We start from the raw sequence: 22086 nt of genomic DNA on the forward strand, positions 1-22086 counted from the left end.
TGCTCTGCTTTGTCTCCTCCCTGTATCATCCTTTGTCCCGCTCCCTGTGTTTCCTGGGTCGTTCATTTTCGTACAGCAGGCCTGTATGGTTGTGCAAAGAGCAACGGAAATGGAACATACTCCCTCACCTTCTTTCTCTGGCCAGCTCAGTCACCATGGAGATTGGGGGGGGGGGGGGGGGGGGGGGGCGGTGGGGGATAGGTGGGGGAGGCTACATCCCATAATCACCAATCAGGAGATGGAAGGGGAGTGGTTGTCATGGGAACACCCCCCCCCCCACACACACACACCCACCCCCCCAACATGCAGTGACTAAACATCCCATAATACTCTTTCCCTGTAAGAAGAAACTACAGCCCATAATACTAGTCCTAGTGTTGTGGATAAGAGCAGTTGGGTTTTAGGAGGGGGGGAGGGGGGCAGCGGGGGCGGGGGTGGTTAGGTTACTATGGAAGCCAAAAGACACACCATAATACTTTCTGCTTCTATTCCAGACATCCCATAATTTTACTCGACTGGACAAAGGGGGCTCTTGTGTTTTAGGAAACACAGACAGATAGGCACATGCACTAATATTGAGAACATACAAATGGGCAGGCAGTGGCACACACACACAGGTAAAGACAAAATGGCTGGACAAACAGGTAGGCAGACAAAAACTACAAAAGCATTAATAGACATACTGGACACCTGGACAATACAGCATAGATTAAATAAAATGAATGAATAGTTGTCACCACGCACACACACCCACACGCACGCACACACACACACACACACACACACACACATACACACACACACACACACATGCACAGGGTCATGCAGTGACCTTGTGAGGGGCAGATGCTCCAAGTGAGAAAACGGTACACCAACCTCGAAAAACGTTGTACAGAATGTATTTTGCCAAAACGAATGAATGAAAATGAATGATACCAACAATAATAATGCACATTAAAAAAAAACTCAAATCAATGGGGCACAGTGGGCACTTGGGGCAGATGGGGCAGGTGGTCGGGCAGTATATACACTTGTGCGACACGGAGAATGACACCACAGACATGGAGAGAAGGCGAGACTGCACTGCAAACAGAAAGAACAACATAGATACAGATAGATACAGATACCAACAAACACACCCATAGAGAGGTCTACACATACAGAGACACCTTCAGTTTCATAGCAAGTTCTCTAACAAAAAAATCCCCCAAACCACAATCTATTGTTGATACGTTAGATCCAGTTATGCAGTCTTGCTTTTCACCGGGTATAGCAATGCCTTTGTAAAATCAACAACAGTATTCTGCTTTTTTGGTGAATTTCTTAAAAACATTAAGTGTATAGCATAAAGCATTATAGTATACTGAAGGTATTAAATATTCAAATGCTTAACCAGCCTCTTGCAATAACTAGTAGTCCTGAATTGTCCTGACCAGTTAGGACATGCAATTCCAACCCCCTTCTCAAAGTCTGCCTCTCTCACAGCTACACATTAATGCACTGCAGTGTCCACTCAAGGTATTTTCAGACGCTACTCTCTTGCTGTCTTTCAGCATGGCTCCCTCTTATATCATACCTCAGGATGGCCATCCCATAATACACACAGGCACATACACAGGTGCCATGGCAACAAACACCCAAGCCAGACCATAATACTCCACTATTTTTTTTCCTTGCTCCCCCCTCCCCCATCCCTCCTCCCCCACTCCCCCGCCTAACAACACACATCCCATAATAACCACAGCAACCCCCCACCCCCGCTCCCCTCGCTCCCCCCACTTCCCTCCCTCCTCCCCTCCCCCCCCCCCGGTCCGCCATCCCGTAATAATCAGAGTGCTAATTCACCCTCCCACTGCACTGTCTAAGTGTCTGTACAGTGGGCATGACAGCCTCCAGCTTCGGACAAGAAAATCCTGTGCCTACAAAGATATTGGCAGCTTTTCAGGCAAGCAAAGTCACCGCACAACATCATTACAATACACCTGACAGTAGCTTTGCACTAGGCCAAGCACACCACACTTACCAACATAGGCTAAACCAAAAGAAAATAGTAAACCGGGAAAGTTTTCACCAAAGGCTTTTTACCCAGGGTTTGAGTGGTTATGTTATATATGCTATTAAGCAGCTAGTACAGTACATATGCAGCCTCTATCTCTGCCTCACAACTTGCCCCATTCTTGCACAGATTGTGACACAATAACAAACCCTCCACTCCCCTTTTCTGTGTCACATTGACCACCACACAGTAGAAGTCTATTGTAACTGTCAAGCACAGACAATCCCTGACTGTTGTAAGCGTAAGAGATTTCATGTGAGCTAGTACGTATCTCTGTGATTTACGGCATGTTGTGTAAGGTTCTGTATGTTGGCTGGTTTGGATGCATGCGCTGTGTGTAGGATTAGATTTTTTTTACCGGAACACCATGCGTCCTGAGAAGTGGAGAAGACGGGAGGGGTCAAAATTCTATCCCATAATACTAAAACAGACGTGTACAGTTACCAGGAGCAACCATCTCAGAATGAGGTCAACTGGCCATCCAATAGTACTCAGTACACACCACCAAGACTCACACAGACACTGGCAATCACAAACATACAAACATACAGAGACACACTTGGTCATACACTGTTTGCATAACTGCAGAGGCTCCCAAAAACACTCAATGAGTATAATCACCAAAAATCTAGTTATATCTTTTAAAGAAATTAAAATTTTTGGACAAGAAATTTTAGAGTAAAATGTTATGAGAGGGAGCGAGAGAAGGTAGCATAACATACAAACACAAACAGACTGGCCGTGACACAACAATGTTAAGAGAGAGAAAGAGCAAAAGAGATAGGGTTAAAAATATAGGGTTTTCACTGACCGACCGGCCGTTTCCCCACGTTAACAGTGTCACCCAGGGAGAGAGGGGCTAACACAAAATATATTCTATACGCTGAGTGAGAAAGGGAGACACGCAGAGAAAGAGGTGGAGGGGGGCATTATTTACGAGATTGGGGTGAAGGGACGGAAGGGTGAGTATAACAGAGGCGCCGGAGGGAACACTGGGTGTACATTGCCATGTGGTTGCCGGGGGATACAGGAGAAGACGTCACTGACAGGGACTGGAAACGGAGAAATAACACCACGTTTGCGGAGTTTAAAAAAAAAAACAAAAAAAAAAAGACAAGGGGAAAGGGGGCTCCCCGACCTGCCGAGCCCTGGCACCGGCTCCAGACAACGGCAGAGTTATGGCTCCCCAAAGGAGAGCCAGATCTCAGGGACCCCGTACCCATCTGCCAGGATGATATCATACCAGGGGACCCAGCACAACTTAAACGGGGCTGGGAGTGCCCCGTAGTGGGGAGCGCGGCTATAAATACACGGCAGACAAGAGACACAAAAAGTACAGCATTCATGACCACGGGGAGCAGGGCGTGGGGGGTGGGGAGGGGAGGGGGGAGGGGGCACGGCGGTTCGGCAATTAGGGAAGAGAGAAACAAAAAATGCATTTCCTGTCACTTTACCTATAATGCCCTGGTAGAATATTAATCTCAACGTGCGAGAATGAGGGGTGGAGGGGGCGGCTGCAAACCCTTTCTACATCACTGACGGCATTTTGTGCTCTCATGCGGAACCCTCCGCTTTGCACACGCTCAACAGGAAACCGCTGCGTACCAGTGATGTAGGAAGTATGTAGGACGCATAAATACAGCGCCCTGGTTCTGAACCGGGCTAACATGCAGGCATATTTTTCATTTCCGAAAAAAGGGTTCCGAGGATAAAAAAACATGTTGGCAACCACTATGAAGTTTGATAACTAGTTCAGCAGGGATCCTTTCTGTCTTTGATCACAGTAATGTGTTGTTAGAACAGTGTTCAGACGGTCTAATAGAAGCACACAAACAGCATAAAACATCTCACGTTAAAAAAACACACATCATGACTTCAGCCATGTCAAGGTTGTTTAACCTGTAAAAGCGCATATTTACATAGTAGATCTGGATGGCGGTACATGATGCTTAAATTTAGGGAGCCACAAATATGAGGCATTGGCACATGGATGCTCGCTGGAGACAGTACTTGCAGAGGAAAGCAGTTCTAGAACGCCTGAGGGAGATGCAAGCATGTTCCACTTGTATTAATCATCAGGAAAGCTGGCATTTTTGCTCATTATTTTTGCCCTAAAGAGCGGTGGAAAGAGCAGGCAAAGAGGAAGAGGAAGAGAAAGAGAATGAATCCAGGTGAGAAAAAATTGAGCCAAAGGATGGATGGAAGGATTAAAATGAGTGAGAAAGAGAGAGACTCACTGGAAGGAAGGAGGATTACGAAAGCAGGAAATGACAGCTCATCATGGTGCCCACAGTGTTCCTCCTCCATGTCTTTTCCCCCTCAAAATCTGGAGGAGATCCCCTCCCCCCCCAAAAAAAAACAAACACCACCCTCATATTTTTTTTCTGCCCTTTACCCTTTCTCAGCCATTTCTCTGGTATACATCACTATACCTCTTTCATTCCCAAATCCAAACTTTTTTACTTTCCTTTCACCAAACATTCACTCTTACGTACGCTGGAGATTTAGAGACCAACCGCTCTCCATCGCTTCCACTCTCCATAGCATCTTTCCCCATGCACCTACCTCACCACTTCTCCCCCCCCCTCGCCATCGCTCTGATTTATTTGCCTCCGTTCCAATATTTGTCGGCAGTGTGTTTTCTCCTCCTTGTCCAAATGTCACCCCTTCTTCTAAGACAATACTAAGGAGGAGAGAAAGAGAGAGAGGGAGAGAGGGAGTGAGGGAGATGGAGGAAGGGGGGGGTGGAAACTCGTAAAAAGAGCAACAAAGTTTGGGAAAATTAAACATTAGGTAACGGACACGCACACAAGTTTGTGACACAATCTTTGTGGGGACATCCCGACGGACACGTATTGTTTTGCGCCTTTATTCTGAAAGCGCATGATAAGCGTTTATCTTCCCTTGCAGGACCTCTGAATCATGTGGGCATGACCTTGTAGCCTTTAGCAAGGATGTTCCGCCTCCAAGAAGCATTTCCTTGCACTTTGCTCTCAAGCCCTATTTGAAACAGCTGCTCACATGCATGCACTCACATGCGAACATACACTACATGTTATACTGCAGTACCTGCACTCCGCATCATGCGCTATGACTTGCGCTAACCTTAACCACTATCGCCATCTCTCAACGTCAGTGATAATGTACTGTCATGTAACTTCTACACTCTCCTCCCTTTCTTGTCACCCTATATCACTCCCTTCTTCCCTCCCTCCCTCCTTTATAACCCCTCTTCTCTGGAGCCATCCTCACTCTTCCTCCCTATCTCTACTGGACTGACCTACACCCAATTTTATTTGGGGAAGAGCAAGCAGGAACTCTACCAGGCGGAACTAACAATGCTTTCTGCATATACATCGGCTCAACTTAAAAAGGATTAAAAAAGAGACATATCTTTGTAATACCTTTAAATGCACAAAGGATTGTGCACTAAAGCTAAGATTCTGGTTATTGGCATATAATATATGTTATAATTCAGTATCCATAAATAGAGATCTGAAGGCCATGAGAGTGAAGGAGAGGGAGAGAGAGCAGTAGACAAAAGAAAAGTTTAATAGAAACAGTAACATTGCTTAAGCAATTAATATTTCATTATTCATTTGCAAACTAGTTGTAAGTATCAATACTCTCTTATTTACAATTTTGTATTGATGTGAAAACACTTGTATATACATTTATATCTTTTTTCTTTTCGGCAGTTATTACTATAATCTTTTTATCTAAATCAGTAATAATCCATGTAGTCCATTATTCTACCAAACAGATAAACAAGCGAATAGTCTTTCTAATATTCATAATAGGAAAATCAGATCGATCCCTGGAGAGATTTTGTTTCGTGCAGCCTAATATATGGACAGAACTGGACAATGGAATGAATGGTAAGGACATGATGAATTTTAATTATTATTGTAAAGGATTGTTTATTATGGAACGTAGTTACTGTAAACATTTGAGTTACAGGCCTTTTAATTTAAGACCTTTGATTGGATTCTGTGTTGCTTTATTGCAAAGCAAATAAAACAGCGCCCCCTGCTGTTTGTAAATACAGATTTATAAAACGTGGAATTACTCTACTGAGAACTCCACACTATTCAACCCTGCACTCAGCAGGATGAACTGCACTATTCTTCAAGGGATTTATTACCCCACGATTTACTATTCTACTAATATTTTGTCTTATTGAATTACAACAGAGGGAGTTGCACTCAACATAAATTGCTACAATAATTACTCGGTTATATATTTGATCTGCAGAATCTGTAAAATGTAGAATAGATGATTTCATATAAAAATAAAATATGTCAAGTACTTGAAAATACAATATGCAACTTAATACTAACATTGTAGAATTTAATGCTGTCTTTCAACAGCAATTATATTGTCCATAAAAATTGATTGCTGAAATATTTTACAGCAGAAGCATACATTTCCATATAACGTATGCTTTGTAAGTTGATTACTGTGTTATGGCAGCACTGCTTTGGCAGTTCACTGGAATCAATAAATGTGAATTCAAGTTTATCAAGCCAAAAATGTTGATGATAGTCACTGTTGTAATATAAAGGGGTTCTGAATGTGACAATGGAATTATCCCTTTTTCTTAATCGACAGATATGAGGGGATCATCCCCAAGCGAGCAACAGAAAGATAAGCTCAGACAGACAGACAGAAGGACAGACACGTGCAGGTCACCTGACACCAAGAACCGATAGACGGCAGCCAGGCAGCCTGCCTCACACAAAGACCTGCACACACAAGAGACGGACAGACAGACAGTCTGATGCCAACTGTCTCTACTGTGAATCTCACGGGACAACTCCTCCTCCTGCTGTTGCTATGGGCAACCCACCCTACCGTGGCAACCAACTGGCTGTAAGTCAGCCCCTGTTTCTTTTGCGCGCGGACACAATGGGGCGCATTGTGCTGCCGGGCGCGCCCGCGTGACGCGTCTCCCTGTGCCCGCAGGTCGCTGGCCAGGATGCCACGCTCGCGCCCCGTGTCGGGAGCCGCCCCCTGCGGCCGGCTCCGGGGGCTGTCCGTGGGGCAGGTGGGGGTGTGCAGGGCCAGGGGCGAGGTCATGGAGTCGGTACGCAGGGCAGCCGAAATGGTGATAGAAGAGGTAAGAGATAACACAGTGTGCGCCCAGGCTTCAGTGAGTCCCAGTGACACCAGGCACTGCCAGCCGGGCAAACTACTCACCCTACATACCACATACTGTCTGTGTCAAAAGCATATTGCTTCACATAAAACTACTGCAGTATAAGATATGTTTTTTTTATAGGGGGGGCGGGGGCTGTCAGGGTAGGATTTCTATTTTAAAATTTTTTTTAATTACATTGTTTCGTGGTACCCGTCAGTTAGATGGACCAGTGGTTGTCAAATTCGGTCCTTCAAGCCCCCTGTGTACGTTGGTTCTTGGTCCAACCACAATTTCAGTCCCGGAATTTTAACAAGCTGTTCATATTTCTTAATTAGGTACTTTTCATGTTGACAGGGATTGTTTAAGCCACACTACGTCATAAAAAGCTACGCATGCCATGAAGAATAAAATTCCACATAAAATGTTCACATTCTGCAAAATGCACAGTATTGCAAACAATTGCATAAAAATAAGTAAAACCTTTTCAACAGATCAAGTTTAAGGCTTGAGGTGAATCTATAGGCTCCTAACTGGTGAAGATGTGAACACCTGACCACTAAAACTATCCATCTGAAAGATAATGAAAAATTCAAAGACAAGGCAAATGACAATGTGGCAAACCTGCTCTGTGTTAATAGGTTTAAGATAAGATTTAAGAAATTAAGCATGTGTTCAACAACCTAATTAGAAACCTATTGATTAACCACAGTCTTTCATTTGATAAAAACATTGTTACCTGCTTTTATGTAACAGTTTGCAATATAGCTCAATATAGGACAATATGAACATGGGAATTTTATTCTTCATGCATAGCTATTTCTGGCATAATGTGGCCGAACAGACTAATGCCTCTAAAAAGCTCCTAATTAAGAAAAATTAACAGCTTGTTAAAATTCTGGGATTGCAACTGCGGTTGGAACTAAAACCAGTGTACACAGGAGGCCCCCAGGACTTTTTTTCGTTGAGTTTGAGAACCACTGAGCTAGACTTCATTAGTGAAACAATAATTATTCTACTTTGTGTCTCATTAGACCCATTCCTCTACACCTCCGGACTAGTAAAAGCACCATACACTTTAAAATCCTGGGTAGTGCACTATCCAGAGAGTCAGTTTTATGGATACTCTTTGTTGACCTGTAACTATACCATAGATGCTAGTCAATACCCATTATTCGCAAAGCACTCTGAAATCATAAAAGCTGCCTCATGACTGCAGTGGATCATAATTATTACAGCACCCTTCCATCCTGTGTTTTTTGTTGCCTGTGTGAAACCAGTGCCAGCACCAGTTCCGTAATCGCAGGTGGAACTGCTCCACGACGGCCCGTGGAGTCAACGTGTTTGGGAGAGTCATGACCCAGGGTGAGCTTCGCCAAGGCAACGCAACTCACAGCAACTGGACTGAATCCCCGATGATGACATCATATGGACATAATAGATTGATCCCTGACAATGTGACATGCCAATTCCCAGAGAATTTCAGCGAATTCCAGGCTATGACATCATGTGAACATACCTCTTGACAGTATTCTAAAAAAGTTGAATCATTCTTCACTCAAAATTCTTAATTAAGCAAACATAATACTTGACTTTGACATTGACTCTGTGCTACCACAGATTCTATAGACCAACCACATTGTGAGTGCCTGTGTTTCTTCTGTCTTCCCTATTGCCTAAATACAGCAGTTTCCAGTGATACACTGCAGTTTATGAATTTTAATGAAAAGGTATGGCCAAGGGAAAAGAACTCTTTGCCACAGTATTATCCTTGGCCAGGCAATTTCATATTCATAACATTTACAGAATACAAATTGTCATTCACCCACAGAGGTAGGAAGATTTGAAAAAAATGCAAAGTGTTCAGAATATGGAGGTGAGCATCTGGTTGGTCTACAGGATGTAAGCTGTTACACTGCTTAGCGGGGACTTCAGTGTTGCTTATGCAGACATTTGGCCATCGCTCTGGGGAAGGAGGGAGAATTTGAGTGAATCCCAGATTCGGGACGGTACCCTACGCCCCTGACTGAAGTGTGGTGGTTAATTTCCCAAACAGGTACGCGGGAGGCCGCTTTTGTGCACGCCCTGTCCTCAGCTGCCGTGGCCGTCGCCGTGACGAGGGGTTGCAGTCGTGGGGAGCTGGAGAGGTGCGGCTGTGACCGGAAGGTCAGGGGTGTCAGTCCCGAGGGTGAGTCATTGTCCCTCATGCTGCAGAACTCTGGGCCTCACTGTCCCTCACACTGCAGAACTCTGGGCCTCACTGTCCCTCACACTGCAGAACTCTGGGCATCACTGTCCCTCACACTGCAGAACTCTGGGCCTCACTGTCCCTCACACTGCAGAACTCTGGGCCTCACTGTCCCTCACACTGCAGAACTCTGGGCCTCACTGTCCCTCACACTGCAGAACTGTACACCTCACTGTCCCTCACACTGCAGAACTCTGGGCCTCACTGTCCCTCACACTGCAGAACTCTGGGCCTCACTGTCCCTCACACTGCAGAACTCTGGGCATCACTGTCCCTCACACTGCAGAACTCTGGGCCTCACTGTCCCTCACACTGCAGAACTCTGGGCCTCACTGTCTCTCACACTGCAGAACTCTGGGCCTCACTGTCCCTCACACTGCAGAACTCTGGGCCTCACTGTCCCTCACACTGCAGAACTCTGGGCCTCGCTGTCCCTCACACTGCAGAACTGTACACCTCGCTGTCCATCACACTCAGGAACTCCAGACCTCGCTGTCTGTCACACCACTACTGCCAGGCGACCAGGCCCAGGGCCCCTACCTGCCCAGCTGACACAGAACACAGGGATGGCTGGAGATGTAGAGCAGAGAGGCTTGCAGTCATACACCTGCCAAGTGCCAAAAGGAGCATAACAGGGGGGTCATCAGGAAGGACGCCTCAACCCCGCCCCCCATCTCCCCTGGGCTTGGTCCACAAACACCTTCTCTGTTTATATATGTTTGTTTGGACCTGTCGCAATCCCGCACACGCCCAGTTGCTAAAGCTGTTTCAAAAGTGGCTTCTGACTGTAACCGTCAAAACAGGCCTGTTGACTTGTTGCTTGAGAAACACGCTGTGTTTTGTACAGCTCTCCCTGCTTACTGACATGCCAGTTTGTCATTCATGTGTGAGTGTTGCAGAGTATTGCCCAGGCTTGTCAGTCCGTGTGTGTGTGTGTGTGTGTGTGTGTACAGAGCGCTCACCTCTTCCTCTCTCAGGTTTCCAGTGGTCCGGCTGCTCAGACAACCTGTCCTACGGGGTGGCCTTTTCCCAAACATTCGTGGACGAACCGGAGCGTGCCAAGGGGCTGTCGCTAGGGCGACCACTCATGAACATCCACAACAACGAGGCTGGGAGGAAGGTGGGGAAGAGGCAGCCTGTAAAATTCTGTTTGAACGTGAAAAGACTGAAAACTTTTTTTTACTGACAAGCACCATTCATTACTGGTGCCGATTCTACCGTCAAAACTGCAAAAGAACCTGCATGGTTATAACCTTACCACTCTGCCCCTTCTCTGGTCTCTACCCCTATTTTTCTTCATCCTCTCCTCCCGTTTTCCTGCTCTCCCTCCCTCTCCTCCTGTTTTTCTGCTGTCCTCCCACTCCTCCTGTTTTCCTGCTCTCCCTCCCTCTCCTGCTGTTTTCCTGCTCTCTCTCCCTTTCTTTCCTCCTGTTTTCCTGCTCTCTCTCCCTCCCTCTCCTCCTGTTTTCCTGCCCTCCCCTCTCTCTCTCCCCACAGGCCATCCTCCACAACATGCAGGTGGAGTGTAAGTGCCACGGGGTCTCCGGCTCCTGTGAGCTGAGGACCTGCTGGAAGGTGATGCCGCCGTTCCGCCGCGTGGGGGCGGTGCTGAAGGAGCGCTTCGACGGGGCCACCGAGGTGAGTGACGGGGGGGGGGCCCAATGAGTGGGGAGGGCAGGGACCCCAGACAGATACTGTAGCTTGGCAACACTTAAGAGCACCCAGGCCAGTGCCCCTTTCATGAACGGCCAAGGCAGTTCACCAGCTACACTGTAAAACTCCCATAACTACTTTCACATCCGCATTTATTAATCACACAGCACCAGTCCTATTGCCAAATAACTCCCTGTGCAAGCAACGGATAACTACGAGCACAAGAGAAGGGTTTAGTGCAGAGCTGATGAGACTATGCCACCACATAAGTGGACTGGATGCTAAGCGTGCGGAGCTGTGGATGCCCCCCCCCCCCCCCCAGGTGCGCCTCTCCCGAGTGGGCTCCAGGACAGCCCTGCTCCCCCGCGACCCCCTGGTGAAGCCCCCGGCGGCCCGGGACCTGGTGTACCTCGCCGCCTCCCCGGACTTCTGCCGCCTCGACCCCGACAACGGGATCCCTGGCACCGCCGGCCGTCGCTGCAACGGTGAGAACCTTCCGGAAATTTTACACAGGAACAAAAAAAAAAAAAAAAAAAAAAAAAAAAAAAAAAAAGCCAGATATCGACTTACTGAAATGTACCAGTAAGGAGAATTTGGCTTCACCGTACCAGAAAAGCACGTGACGGGCTGATCCAGCTCATGCAAACCTCTGCTCTTAATTCATTCATAAGTCAACATAACTCATGTTGAACTTGATTTACTGGGGTCCCATGCAGGAGTGAATACAGCTGTTAGGAAAATTTACAGGATAATCGGTTGGGACAAAAACCAGCGTGCACATCTACCTTTCAGGACTCGGGCACCCACTGCCTTAAATACACGCGAGGGAGCCGTCAGGCATTTTAGGCCCCATGAGAAGATCTCACATTGGCCAACCCATTCTTGCACATTTGTGAGCGCCCCAGTCAGTCAGGGTCCTTGAAATCGTCCTAACTGCCCACTGAACGCACATAGCATGGTGCCCAACTCCTTGAAATGGAGAACACTCCCAAGAATCTGGAGGGGAATGGGATGAAATGGCTGGTATTCTTTCTGTAGGTCCTGAAGGCAGCACTGACCCCCTGTGAGCCCCATACAGCACATCCCTGATAGCTTTCACTTCCTGCCTCCACCGGCCAGTTTGGATGGTAGCAACTACCGTTCAGGCTGTGTGATGCTACACGTGAACTCTGACCTGAACTGGTCTGACCAGCGTGCTCATGACACACCCCACTCACCCCCTCCCCCACCCCCCTTCTCCCTCCCGCCAGGCACCTCCCGACTGGCGCCGGACGGGTGCGAGCTGGTGTGCTGCGGGCCCGGGTTTCGGGCGGGCCGGGCGGAGGTGGTGCAGCGCTGCTCCTGCAAGTTCTCCTGGTGCTGCTCAGTCCGCTGCCAACAGTGCAAGAACACTGTACTAATCCACACCTGTAAAGAATGAGAGAAGCTGGGGGGCGGGGCGGGCGGGGGGGGGGGGGGGGGGGAGGGGGGGCTCACACAGTGTATACTCACTAACCAGCCAGTACAGACACCACGACTGTACAACGACACAACCACAATGACTGCTCATAGCGTTACCGCAGCACTGAGATAGCATCCCATACTGAATATACCACGGCAGTGCTCTGGAAATGACTCAGACGAGCAGTAGCGTGGACACATTATGTAAACTCCTCCAGTCGACTATTTCTCTGAGCAAAAAGTGCATTGTACGATATAGATGCGCGTTTCGTGGCACAGTGACAGACTAGACTAGATTGGATGAGTCAGTTGAACAATTGGACTTCACTGACCATAGTTATCTGTGACTAATCAGCAGCAATGGAGAGCTTATTCACCCAAAGACTTCTGGGAAGCGTAATTATGCAATACGAGGAGAGTAAAAATAGTATTAGAACAAGCCTGTGTTTTCTACTATGCAGACTGACTGCACACATACTTATACTCTGGACAGAGGCTTCATACATTACTGCAACATGCACGCACGCACACACACACACACACACACACACACACACAGCGTGCCCTACGTTACAACTAATTCACAAAGCGACAACGCTTTTAAAGCCGACTTTAGCAAAAATAACAAAAGGTAACAAATATTGTATTGTGTAACACTATGCATCTTCATATGGCGGTACTCCAAGTTAGGCTATAGCTACCTCTTTACATGTCCTTATATTCACTGTATTTATATTGATCTGTGTCTGTAACTGTTGTCTCTATTTATTTGTACATCACTCTCCCACCGTATCTATCCACCTACGCAAATGTGATTTGTCATTCTGCCCCTGTGCCTCCCAGTAACACCACCCACCCTGCTCCCCCTTCCCACAATACCCTGCCTCTCCATCCTCTATCTATGACTCTGGTGTCTCTGTGTCTGTGCTCATCGCCAGTTTGGTTTCTACTGTGTGCTGCTCCATTCCTGGCATTTTATAGTTGACCAATAAACAATTTCCCCTATATCAGTGTGTGACTGAATAATGTAGTGTTATGCATATGTATTTAACTGATTATGCATTAAATAGTGACGTTTGCATTTAGTTGATGCACACCAATATTCAAATTAATGCCTGTTGAAATGAACAATCCCCATTTCTTGTCAGTTAAACCATTTTTATTACAAACATTATGTGATTACAAACACCCAGAAATTCTCTAAGAAAAGATCCTTATTATTATTATTATTATTATTATTATTATCAGTTATTTCAAATAACTAATCATTAGACTGTGAATAACTCACCACCAAAATGTTATTCTAACACATACTAGCAAAAAAAACATAAAATAATAATAAAAATAATAATAAAATAAAAACTCAAGTTTCAAAATGCATAACCACTAAAAATCCCCAAAACAAAGAAAATATAATATACATTATAATAATACATCAAAAAGGAACAAAATAAATTCAGTTCTCTGTACCGCCCGCAGGAGGCAGTAGATTGCAAGAGAAAATGCACTTGAAGTTCCCACAATAAGCCAGCAGGTGGAGGCAAAACAAATCCTCCGCCAGCTTGTTTACAGTTTGTAATTATGGTTCACTCAATTCTGGTCATGAAGTAAACCAAAATAATTCCACACCCTTCCCTCCTAACCTCTATGTGGCAAGGCAATAAAACAAACTAATTTTTTTATTTTTAAAACGGTCTACTGGAGAAAAAGGAGAGACGCGAGGAATGTTCTTCCTCGTTCTCTCGGATGAGAACTGTGCCGTTAGGCAAGCACTGACAAACCTCTCTCTCAGTATGTACTGCATGCACAGAGTACAAATATGTCTGCTTGTTTTTTGTTGTAATGGCATTAAACCCTCATCCCTTCTGCAGTCATTTCCCCCCCCATCTTTTTTGCTCCTAAACTGACTCTGCCCCTCTCCCCTGAACACTGTACCCCTCCCGGTTCCCCCTGGCGTCCTGGCCTGTCTCTCTCCGTTTCTCCACTCCTCTCTCTATAGCAAAGAGCAGCGCTTCTTGGGCTTGGTCTCGGGGGGCTCCAGAGCAGCGAGGATAGCCTCATCAAACACGTTCTTCAGTCCTCTCTGAGGAGAAACAGGGGAGTCATTCTCCACTTCTCTCACCCGAAAACAGCCATGGAAACACGAGCACACTCACAGACACGCAACAGCACACACGCGCACAAAGACATACTCATACATGCATACAGGTGCACACACAAAAATACACACACGCTGACACACCCTCACACGAGAGACACACACACACACACACACACCCTCACACAAGACAAACACACCCTCACACACACGCACACACCGTCACGCAATGACACACACGAACACACAAACTGAAAGACTCCCACGCACACATGCACGCACACAACAAGACATACGCATACACAATGCAGGCACGCGTGTGCACACACATGCACACTGGCTTACACCCTCACACAAACGACACACCATCGCACAATGACACACACACACAATCACACACACACACACAATGCTGAGAAAGACTGATAAAGCTTAACAGAGACCCAGACAGTTAAAATGGTAAGCAGTGCCTGGGAGAGCTGCAGAGTGAAGGGCAGAGAGCCAGACCAGCACCAGCACCAGCACCATTAAAGATGCATCAGCTCCAGCAATCAGGACGCCGAGGGCCTCGGGCTCCTTTGCGCGCGGCTAACGGCAACGAAACGCACTTACGCATTCAGTGCAAGGGCCGCGCGGACGCAGCACATCTCAGCCTCAGTTTAGCTCTGCGGGCACAGGCGCCACTGCAGAGCACGTCAATCAGCCTGAAGCTGCCAGGAGCCACGCTACTGCTCAGGACTAATCTGCACCGAGCCCCACGAGAGCACGGACAAATGGTGCACCATTAAATCTTTCATAACCACAGCTTTAACATTCTACTTTAACATTCTAACTATTTAAGGGCTCCAACGGGGAGCCCTTAAATAGTTACACTTCAAATAGTTAAATGGTAAAACAGTTATACTGTTACATTACATTACATTACATTAGAGGCATTTAGCAGACGCTCTTATCCAGAGCGACTTACACAACTTTTTACATAGCATTTTACATTGTATCCATTTATACAGCTGGATATATACTGAAGCAATGGAGGTAAAGTACCTTGCTCAAGGGTACAACGGCAGTGTCCTTACCCGGGAATCGAACCTGCGACCTTTCGGTTACAAGCCCAGTTCCTTACCCACTGTGCTACACTCCGTCCTCCTGTTACCGCTATAACAATTAATGCAAACGGTATCAGGTGCTCTACCGCGCGATGCACAAAAACCGACACTTGCGAAGGGCCTCGAGACGCGAAAAGCCTCTTGGCATTTATGGATTAGCTGAAATCGCGGCATTCTTGCTATCCGTATCAGCGGGTCACTTTCTCAAACCTGGTTTTTGGGAGGCACCGGCGAGCACCGCGTACGCTAACCTGCTTTGTGCCCGGGGAATTAGCAGGGCCACGAATGAGCCGGTAACTGAATACGGATCTTTATCTGCCGCCTCTGAATCCGCTCATTGTGTGTGAAATGTACTGCTGGAGGTGCATTCGTCCCCATACGGAGATGGAGCCAGTTATTCCAAAGCATCTGCGCTAACATCCGTTTCTTGAAGAAACTCGATGCTTAGCCGTATCAGGCTAATTGTTCAAGGCCCTTGCTAAGCACTCTTAATCAGTGCAATTCGATTTCTCCTTGTTTTGCTTATGTAAGGTGCTAAACTGAACAGAAAACCCTACAGAAAAGAACACTGTTATCTTTCAGCTGGAACAAGTGCCTTCAAGCCAGAACCGTATCAGAGAGAGAACACCCACGATTTCAGGGACATAAAACCCAGATTACTGTTCAATTAGCAGCTAAATCAACCATAATTAACTGGTTCAAGATGGAACTAAAACAAGCATATACAAAAGAACATGGTTAGGTAAGTAGGACAAAATATCAGATCAACCATAAATCACCAAGATTATATGGTAAAATCTTCCCAAACACAACAGCATATTCCATAAATTCTGAATACTTCCTTGCAAAAACAGCACCCTTTGGCAGTAGCTGTAAACTCAGTACTGATAGCGATTATGCTCTTAGCCTTATTGCATGTAGCCACCATAAGATACTAGTGCTGAAGCATATGCATCTATAAAAGAGCATGTCCATACCTGTGTCAGGGCAGAGCACTCCACATACTTCACAGCGCGCAGCTCCCGCGCAAGCTTGTCACCGCTCTCGGGAGGCAGGGGGCGCTGTTTGTTCTTGGCCAGCTTCTCCACCGTGTTACTGTCATCCCGGAGGTCCACCTGAGTTCCCACCAGCAGGAAGGGCGTGCGGGGGCAGTGGTGAGAGATCTCAGGAACCCACTGAGCCCGGGGAGAGAGATTCACACAAAGCACAGCAATCAGAAACGTGACGTACAAACCTGAGATAACAGAACCACAGCAAGAACAGACTGAACCCGAACCCAGGATGTCATGCTGTGTACAAACACACGCCCTCAAGATTAGCCAACACACATGCAGCTGTTTACAGTTTACTGTAAGGATCCCCATTAACTGATGCAATAGCAACCAGCTAGTCTTCCTGGGGTCCAGAGTAAAGGCCAATGTACTTACATTAAAATGGGTTAATGTGACAACGTACATGCTCGTGGAACATTCAATATGAAACATTATTTATACATCATACCCAATGGGGGGAGGGTGGAAGCAATCAAACGCAATGCAATGACAGACAAAAATACACCGAAACAGTGAAACCGACCTTCTCCCTGACGTTCTCAAAAGAGGAGGGCGACACGACGGAGAAGCAGACGAGGAAGACGTCGGTCTGGGGATAGCTCAGGGGCCGCAGCCTGTCGTAGTCTTCCTGTCCTGGAAGGAAATGTGGGTGAAAGGTTACAGCGCGACAGGCCACGCGCACACGGGCTCTGACCGGACACCGCATCACAACACCTACCAACACATATCATCTGACACGTCCTCGAGATTGCACAAGAGGCGCTCGCTCGCGAAAGCTAACGAAATCAGTGCCTGGGATTATCCCTAAGCAACAGCACGAAGAAAACATGCTCTGGCAGCTCGATTACAGCGCACTGCATCTTACCTGCGGTATCGAACAGGCCAAGTGTGTAAGGCTCCCCACCGATCATCACCGTGACTGCATAGTTATCAAACACCTGAGCAGAGCAGAGAGAGCGCAATGTGAAGGGCGGGGTTTTTCACGTGGACATTAAAGCATGACTGTGTGACCCCCAGGGCGGCCTTGTCCGTGGTTTCATTCCAACAGATTCTAACACCTCACTTCCTCTGTGTGTCTATTCCCAACCCTGCTTACACATCTATGCAGTAAACAGAGGGGGAAACACAGTCAAAACATAACTGGATATTATTAAACAGACAGGGTGAGCATTTCTTCAGTTTGAGTAATACAACTTCCTTTGACTGCATACTTATCTAACAATTGAGAGTGAAACTTGAGGACCGTGGTTAAAGTCTGTCTTAGGGAGATCAGTGAGTGTCTGGTAATGGTAAAACCTATAGAAAAGGCTCCACAAAAAAAAAACAAATCTTAATCAAATCCTAACAATATTTCAGCTGCTCATGTTTAAGGCATAAAAACCACACTGCCCATTTCCCATGTATTTTTACTAAAGCAGATCCTAAGAAGTTACGCTCCCCAAAAACCCACTGAGCCAATTTCAAAACAACCAAAATTTTGAAACAGTCGTGAAGCTGACAACCACTGTAACAATGGGGGACTAGGCCGCACGTTAAGTTGGTGTATATCACACCCTAGGATTAATTAGTATCGAGTCACTTGTCCGTGCAAGTTCAGCTAAAATTCCACCATTCTTTTATGCACTGCCCCATCCCTCACCGTGGGCACATATTCAGAGGGGAACTTGTTGGTTGTGTAGGAGATCAACAGGCAGGTCTTCCCGACAGCACCATCCCCCACAACCACACACTTTATGGTCTGCATCTACAGTCGGAGAAAGAGAGACGTTTTAACACTTAGCCTAAGTAGTGCGTTCAAGAAAGTGCACTAACACAAAGTAATATTAAGTACGTACACAAGGCAAGAAAAGTCATTCAAACAAGATAAAACAATGAAAACAAATCTGACTGTTAGATCTGGGTGTCAATGTTCATGCGAAAGGTATTGGGAAAATAACTCTGTTCTGTAAACAGTCAAAGTACTGGGGAAACTGCGAATAAACTTATTGGGTCCCTAAACTATGTCTAATCCAACCATTTGTTGTTTAAAGAAATCGCGGTGAAATAAAGGTGCAACATTTTATTCACGAAACAACGCAAAGACACTCAGAACAGACGAATTGCAATAAATGGCAGCAGCTAAGGTTAGAACATCGCCACACAACCTAAAGGAGCGGAAACTGACAACTGTGCACGTCGTATAAAAATGCAAAATTAAGTTAACGCTATATTAATTATAACAAAACACAGCTCACTTAACTACCTGGTGTAATTAATTAATATTATCACATCTAGGGTGGTTTAGCTAGTTACTGCATTGTTACTTTTGAGTAAGCCACTTAACTCGTTAAATAAATTTTATATTTACGTTAGCTACCTAGCCAGCTAGTTTTGCTTTACTTCCGCATATCACAGAAGATTCGCGGAGCTGGGGCTTGCCCTGACTTTAGCATGCTTGATGCATAGCTTATCTACACTTAGACTTTGAATGGCAATGCACGGCGCGTATTAACGATTGCTACTTCCTCGAACAATTAGCTAACATCAGCTATTATAACGTTAATGGTCCAAGTACCCAAACACTAATTTATCACTGGCATTTTCTAATTCGGGTAACTCTTAACGTTAACTCTGCCTTTCAGATCCAACACAAATAACGTTACACCACACGGCACTGCCCGTACATATTTCTTTAGGCTATATATTTTAAATCATTTTCATATAGCCTACCAAGCTTGCTCACGTTACGCATAACCGGTTAACGCTAGCTAGATGCAAGCTTTCACCTTCGTTTAGCTGGTTAACCGTCGTATAACTCGCTAAGTTATACTGAAAACTATTATTAGTGCTAACTAGCAAGGCAATTAACTGAGTTAGTCTACCTGTTTGTCTAAGTTAGCTAGACTAACTCATTTTCACCAAAATATTTCATTACAAAATCGTACGTTGTTGGCAGTATACCGGTTACACAACATGCTACGATTTAAAACGGCTTGGCTACCTAGTTAATGGCAATAGTCAACTGGCTAGTACTATGTTGGCTAATTTCGAAACTTTTCCAAGTTGCGAAAACTTCATCGCTAGCCGCTAGCGAACGAGCTTGGTAACCCACCGGGCAATAATAAACACAAATAACATTACAACTTACGTTAATTACAGTGATATCTCCACACAATTCTCGTTGTAAATCAAATATAAATGGTGTTGTAATAGTTAAGCTGATTCAGTTTTATTGTTGAATCCAAAACTTTCACGAAGAACCACCAACTTACCTTCTGACTCCGACAATTAGGCGTTGGTTACATCCGGGTTCGTCTGCACGTCTTCTACGTAAACGAGAGAGAGGGTGTGTGCGTGAAACCCGGCCAGTCATCAGCCGCGATTCTAATCAATATTACATTACATTACATTAATTTGGCAGACGCTTTTATCCAAAGCGACGTACAAAAAAGTGCATTTCATGGTCGTAGACAACTGCTGAACACGGGTTCAGTAAGGTACAATTACTTATTTTGTACAGCTATTTCTAGCCGAGAACAATGAACACTATTCTGGTCTAACATCTGTAAAGCCAAATAGGCAGAAGAATAAGCTACAGTATTAGGACAAATACAAATTACCAAGAAGTGCAGGGATGGGGCAACATGCAAGGGTTTTTTTTTTATCCTAATCAATATCAATTGCTTATCAATCATATCTATATTAACTTGTCTTTTCCTTAAGTTATGAAGACATAAGATATGTGTTGCAACGCTATGCGCACACTACAAATTGTATCATAAAATCCTATTTGTTGTGAGTATTTGAGAACTCACTTAATCCAATACAATGCATGAAGACCAGGCATTAATTTCACTGAGGTACTCCCCGGGCTGTCAACAGAGGTAGAACTAGGCAGAGCTTTTCATTGTTTCGTGTAACCGCAAACATCATTGTATTATTGGTCCGATCACTACTCAAGATTGTTCAGCAATCATGCTCAGGACATATGTACTAATTCAAAAGCCAGTACAAACAGCTCCGTTTTGCTGGAATTACTAATACAAAATTCTGGCACTGAGTGATGGTGAACACCAACAAAACATAAATAAATAAATTCTCACGGTTGTACAAATATTGTCTCCTGCAGGACAAATGTACCACTACCAGGATTTAGTCAGTGATGTAGAGAAAAGGAATTCCTGCAGTGCAGAGGGCAGTGCAACGATAGAGTCAGATGGATGTGGTTTTCTATTCTGCAGGAAACATTGTTTGACACTGCATATGTGTGTGTGTGTGTGTGTTTGCATGTGTGCAAGACCTCAGCTTTGATGCTTGTGGGACCTTGTGCATAAGGAGGAAGAATGCAATGCAGAGGAGGAAGAGACCCAGTTTGGTGTTTAGTGTTTATCTGCATCCTCACTTCTCGTTCTTCAATTAACACTTGACTGAGTTGACTGGGTCCTAAAGGAAAACATTTTTTTTAACTAGCTGAACTGAAAAAATCACCATGACTGATCAGATAAAAAGTTCTAGAATGGTAGGGGAATTATTTTATATGAAATGATATGATATCAAATGTGTCTGCACAAGCTCCCACGAGACAGACAACGTTTGAAAAAGCAAAACATGGATGTTTTTAACGTATTTAACGTCCCCTTCCGAAATGTAGAAAGAATAAGTGTGATGACGTCTGCCCCCATGTGGCCATTAGTAAAACTAGAGTTAAACGGTGATCTACTAGAGATGCCAGGAGGGAGAGTCTCTGGATCTATTTTGAAACTGATACATTTAAGAAGGTTTAAGAAACAATAACCTTGTGGGTAGAAAACAGAAATTTCTGTACGGGTAGTTGCCATATACAAGTTAGTATTTTACTATTATTACATAATTTAAAAATATTATCTGTTAAAATGGGCTTTGATTTTTGACTCAAATAGCTGGTCAGAGCTTGATGGCTTTGTGCTGCAACCTCAAAGCCAATCTCGTCTGCATATGACAGAGGTTTTTTTTTTTGTTGAGTAAACAACGGTGTTCAAAATTCTGAATAGCATGATTGTCTCTAGTAGAATTGCTTTACATAACACTTCGGTTCAGTTCTGCTTTTTCTCCAGTTTTTTTTTTTTTTTGGCTAGATGGGAGACATTACATTTGTTCCTGCCACCTGCAAGAATAGTTGGCATTTTCCAGAATTTACCATGTGTCATAAAAAATTCTAAAGGCTACACAAGAAACAGAAGACAAAAAAAAAACAAGAACGTTCAATCGGGCCAAGAAAAGAACCACAGACACTGGATTAGCCAGAGCATCCCCGATCGAATCTTTCACCCTGGGAAAC

At 45.3% G+C, this 22086-nt stretch overlaps 2 protein-coding genes and 1 long non-coding RNA gene across 5 annotated transcripts; 1 reads left to right on the forward strand and 2 right to left on the reverse strand.

Moving 5' to 3' along the window:
• Positions 1–4430: 4430 nt before the first annotated feature.
• On the reverse strand, positions 4431–10768 carry LOC118224405. Its single transcript, XR_004764634.1, has 3 exons — positions 10700–10768; positions 10404–10550; positions 4431–4739 (listed from the first exon to the last, which is right to left on the reverse strand). It is a non-coding gene; the product is annotated as an uncharacterized LOC118224405 (long non-coding RNA).
• Positions 5306–12519, forward strand: wnt4b (wingless-type MMTV integration site family, member 4b). 2 transcript variants are annotated; one of them, XM_035411910.1, is made up of 9 exons: positions 5306–5934; positions 6668–6928; positions 7022–7175; positions 8474–8558; positions 9250–9381; positions 10419–10561; positions 10939–11079; positions 11417–11579; positions 12345–12514. In XM_035411910.1, the coding sequence occupies exons 2-9, from the start codon at positions 6837–6839 to the stop codon at positions 12512–12514; spliced, it is 1080 nt and encodes a 359-aa protein (XP_035267801.1). In that variant the 5' UTR covers positions 5306–5934; positions 6668–6836. The 2 variants fall into 2 exon arrangements, with proteins under 2 accessions (XP_035267801.1, XP_035267811.1); XM_035411920.1 differs by lacking the exon at positions 5306–5934 and having other exon boundaries at positions 6837–6928; positions 12345–12519.
• A 1163-nt stretch (positions 12520–13682) lies between these two features.
• cdc42l (cell division cycle 42, like) lies at positions 13683–20095 on the reverse strand. Of its 2 annotated transcripts, none has more exons than XM_035428211.1 (6): positions 20042–20095; positions 18430–18534; positions 17656–17728; positions 17314–17423; positions 16716–16913; positions 13683–14617 (listed from the first exon to the last, which is right to left on the reverse strand). In XM_035428211.1, exons 2-6 carry the CDS (start codon positions 18532–18534, stop codon positions 14528–14530), a joined length of 576 nt encoding a protein of 191 aa, XP_035284102.1. In that variant the 5' UTR covers positions 20042–20095; the 3' UTR covers positions 13683–14527. The 2 variants fall into 2 exon arrangements, with proteins under 2 accessions (XP_035284102.1, XP_035284112.1); XM_035428221.1 differs by having other exon boundaries at positions 19918–20055.
• Positions 20096–22086: the final 1991 nt, after the last annotated feature.

Source organism: Anguilla anguilla, chromosome 1 (genome assembly GCF_013347855.1).
Source record: "Anguilla anguilla isolate fAngAng1 chromosome 1, fAngAng1.pri, whole genome shotgun sequence".
In the NCBI taxonomy this organism is placed as follows: domain Eukaryota; kingdom Metazoa; phylum Chordata; class Actinopteri; order Anguilliformes; family Anguillidae; genus Anguilla; species Anguilla anguilla.

Excerpts from the sequence above, each read along its gene's own strand:
- wnt4b (XM_035411910.1), top strand. The coding sequence starts at position 6,837 with ATGCCAACTGTCTCTACTGTGAATCTCACGGGACAACTCCTCCTCCTG. Across the intron at positions 6,929-7,021 it reads ACCGTGGCAACCAACTGGCT|GTCGCTGGCCAGGATGCCAC; the intron begins GTAAGTCAGCCC and ends CTGTGCCCGCAG. Across the intron at positions 9,382-10,418 it reads CAGGGGTGTCAGTCCCGAGG|GTTTCCAGTGGTCCGGCTGC; the intron begins GTGAGTCATTGT and ends TTCCTCTCTCAG.
- cdc42l (XM_035428211.1), bottom strand. The coding sequence starts at position 18,534 with ATGCAGACCATAAAGTGTGTGGTTGTGGGGGATGGTGCTGTCGGGAAG. Across the intron at positions 17,424-17,655 it reads TGGCCTGTTCGATACCGCAG|GACAGGAAGACTACGACAGG; the intron begins GTAAGATGCAGT and ends ATTTCCTTCCAG. Across the intron at positions 16,914-17,313 it reads TTGAGAACGTCAGGGAGAAG|TGGGTTCCTGAGATCTCTCA; the intron begins GTCGGTTTCACT and ends CCCCGGGCTCAG.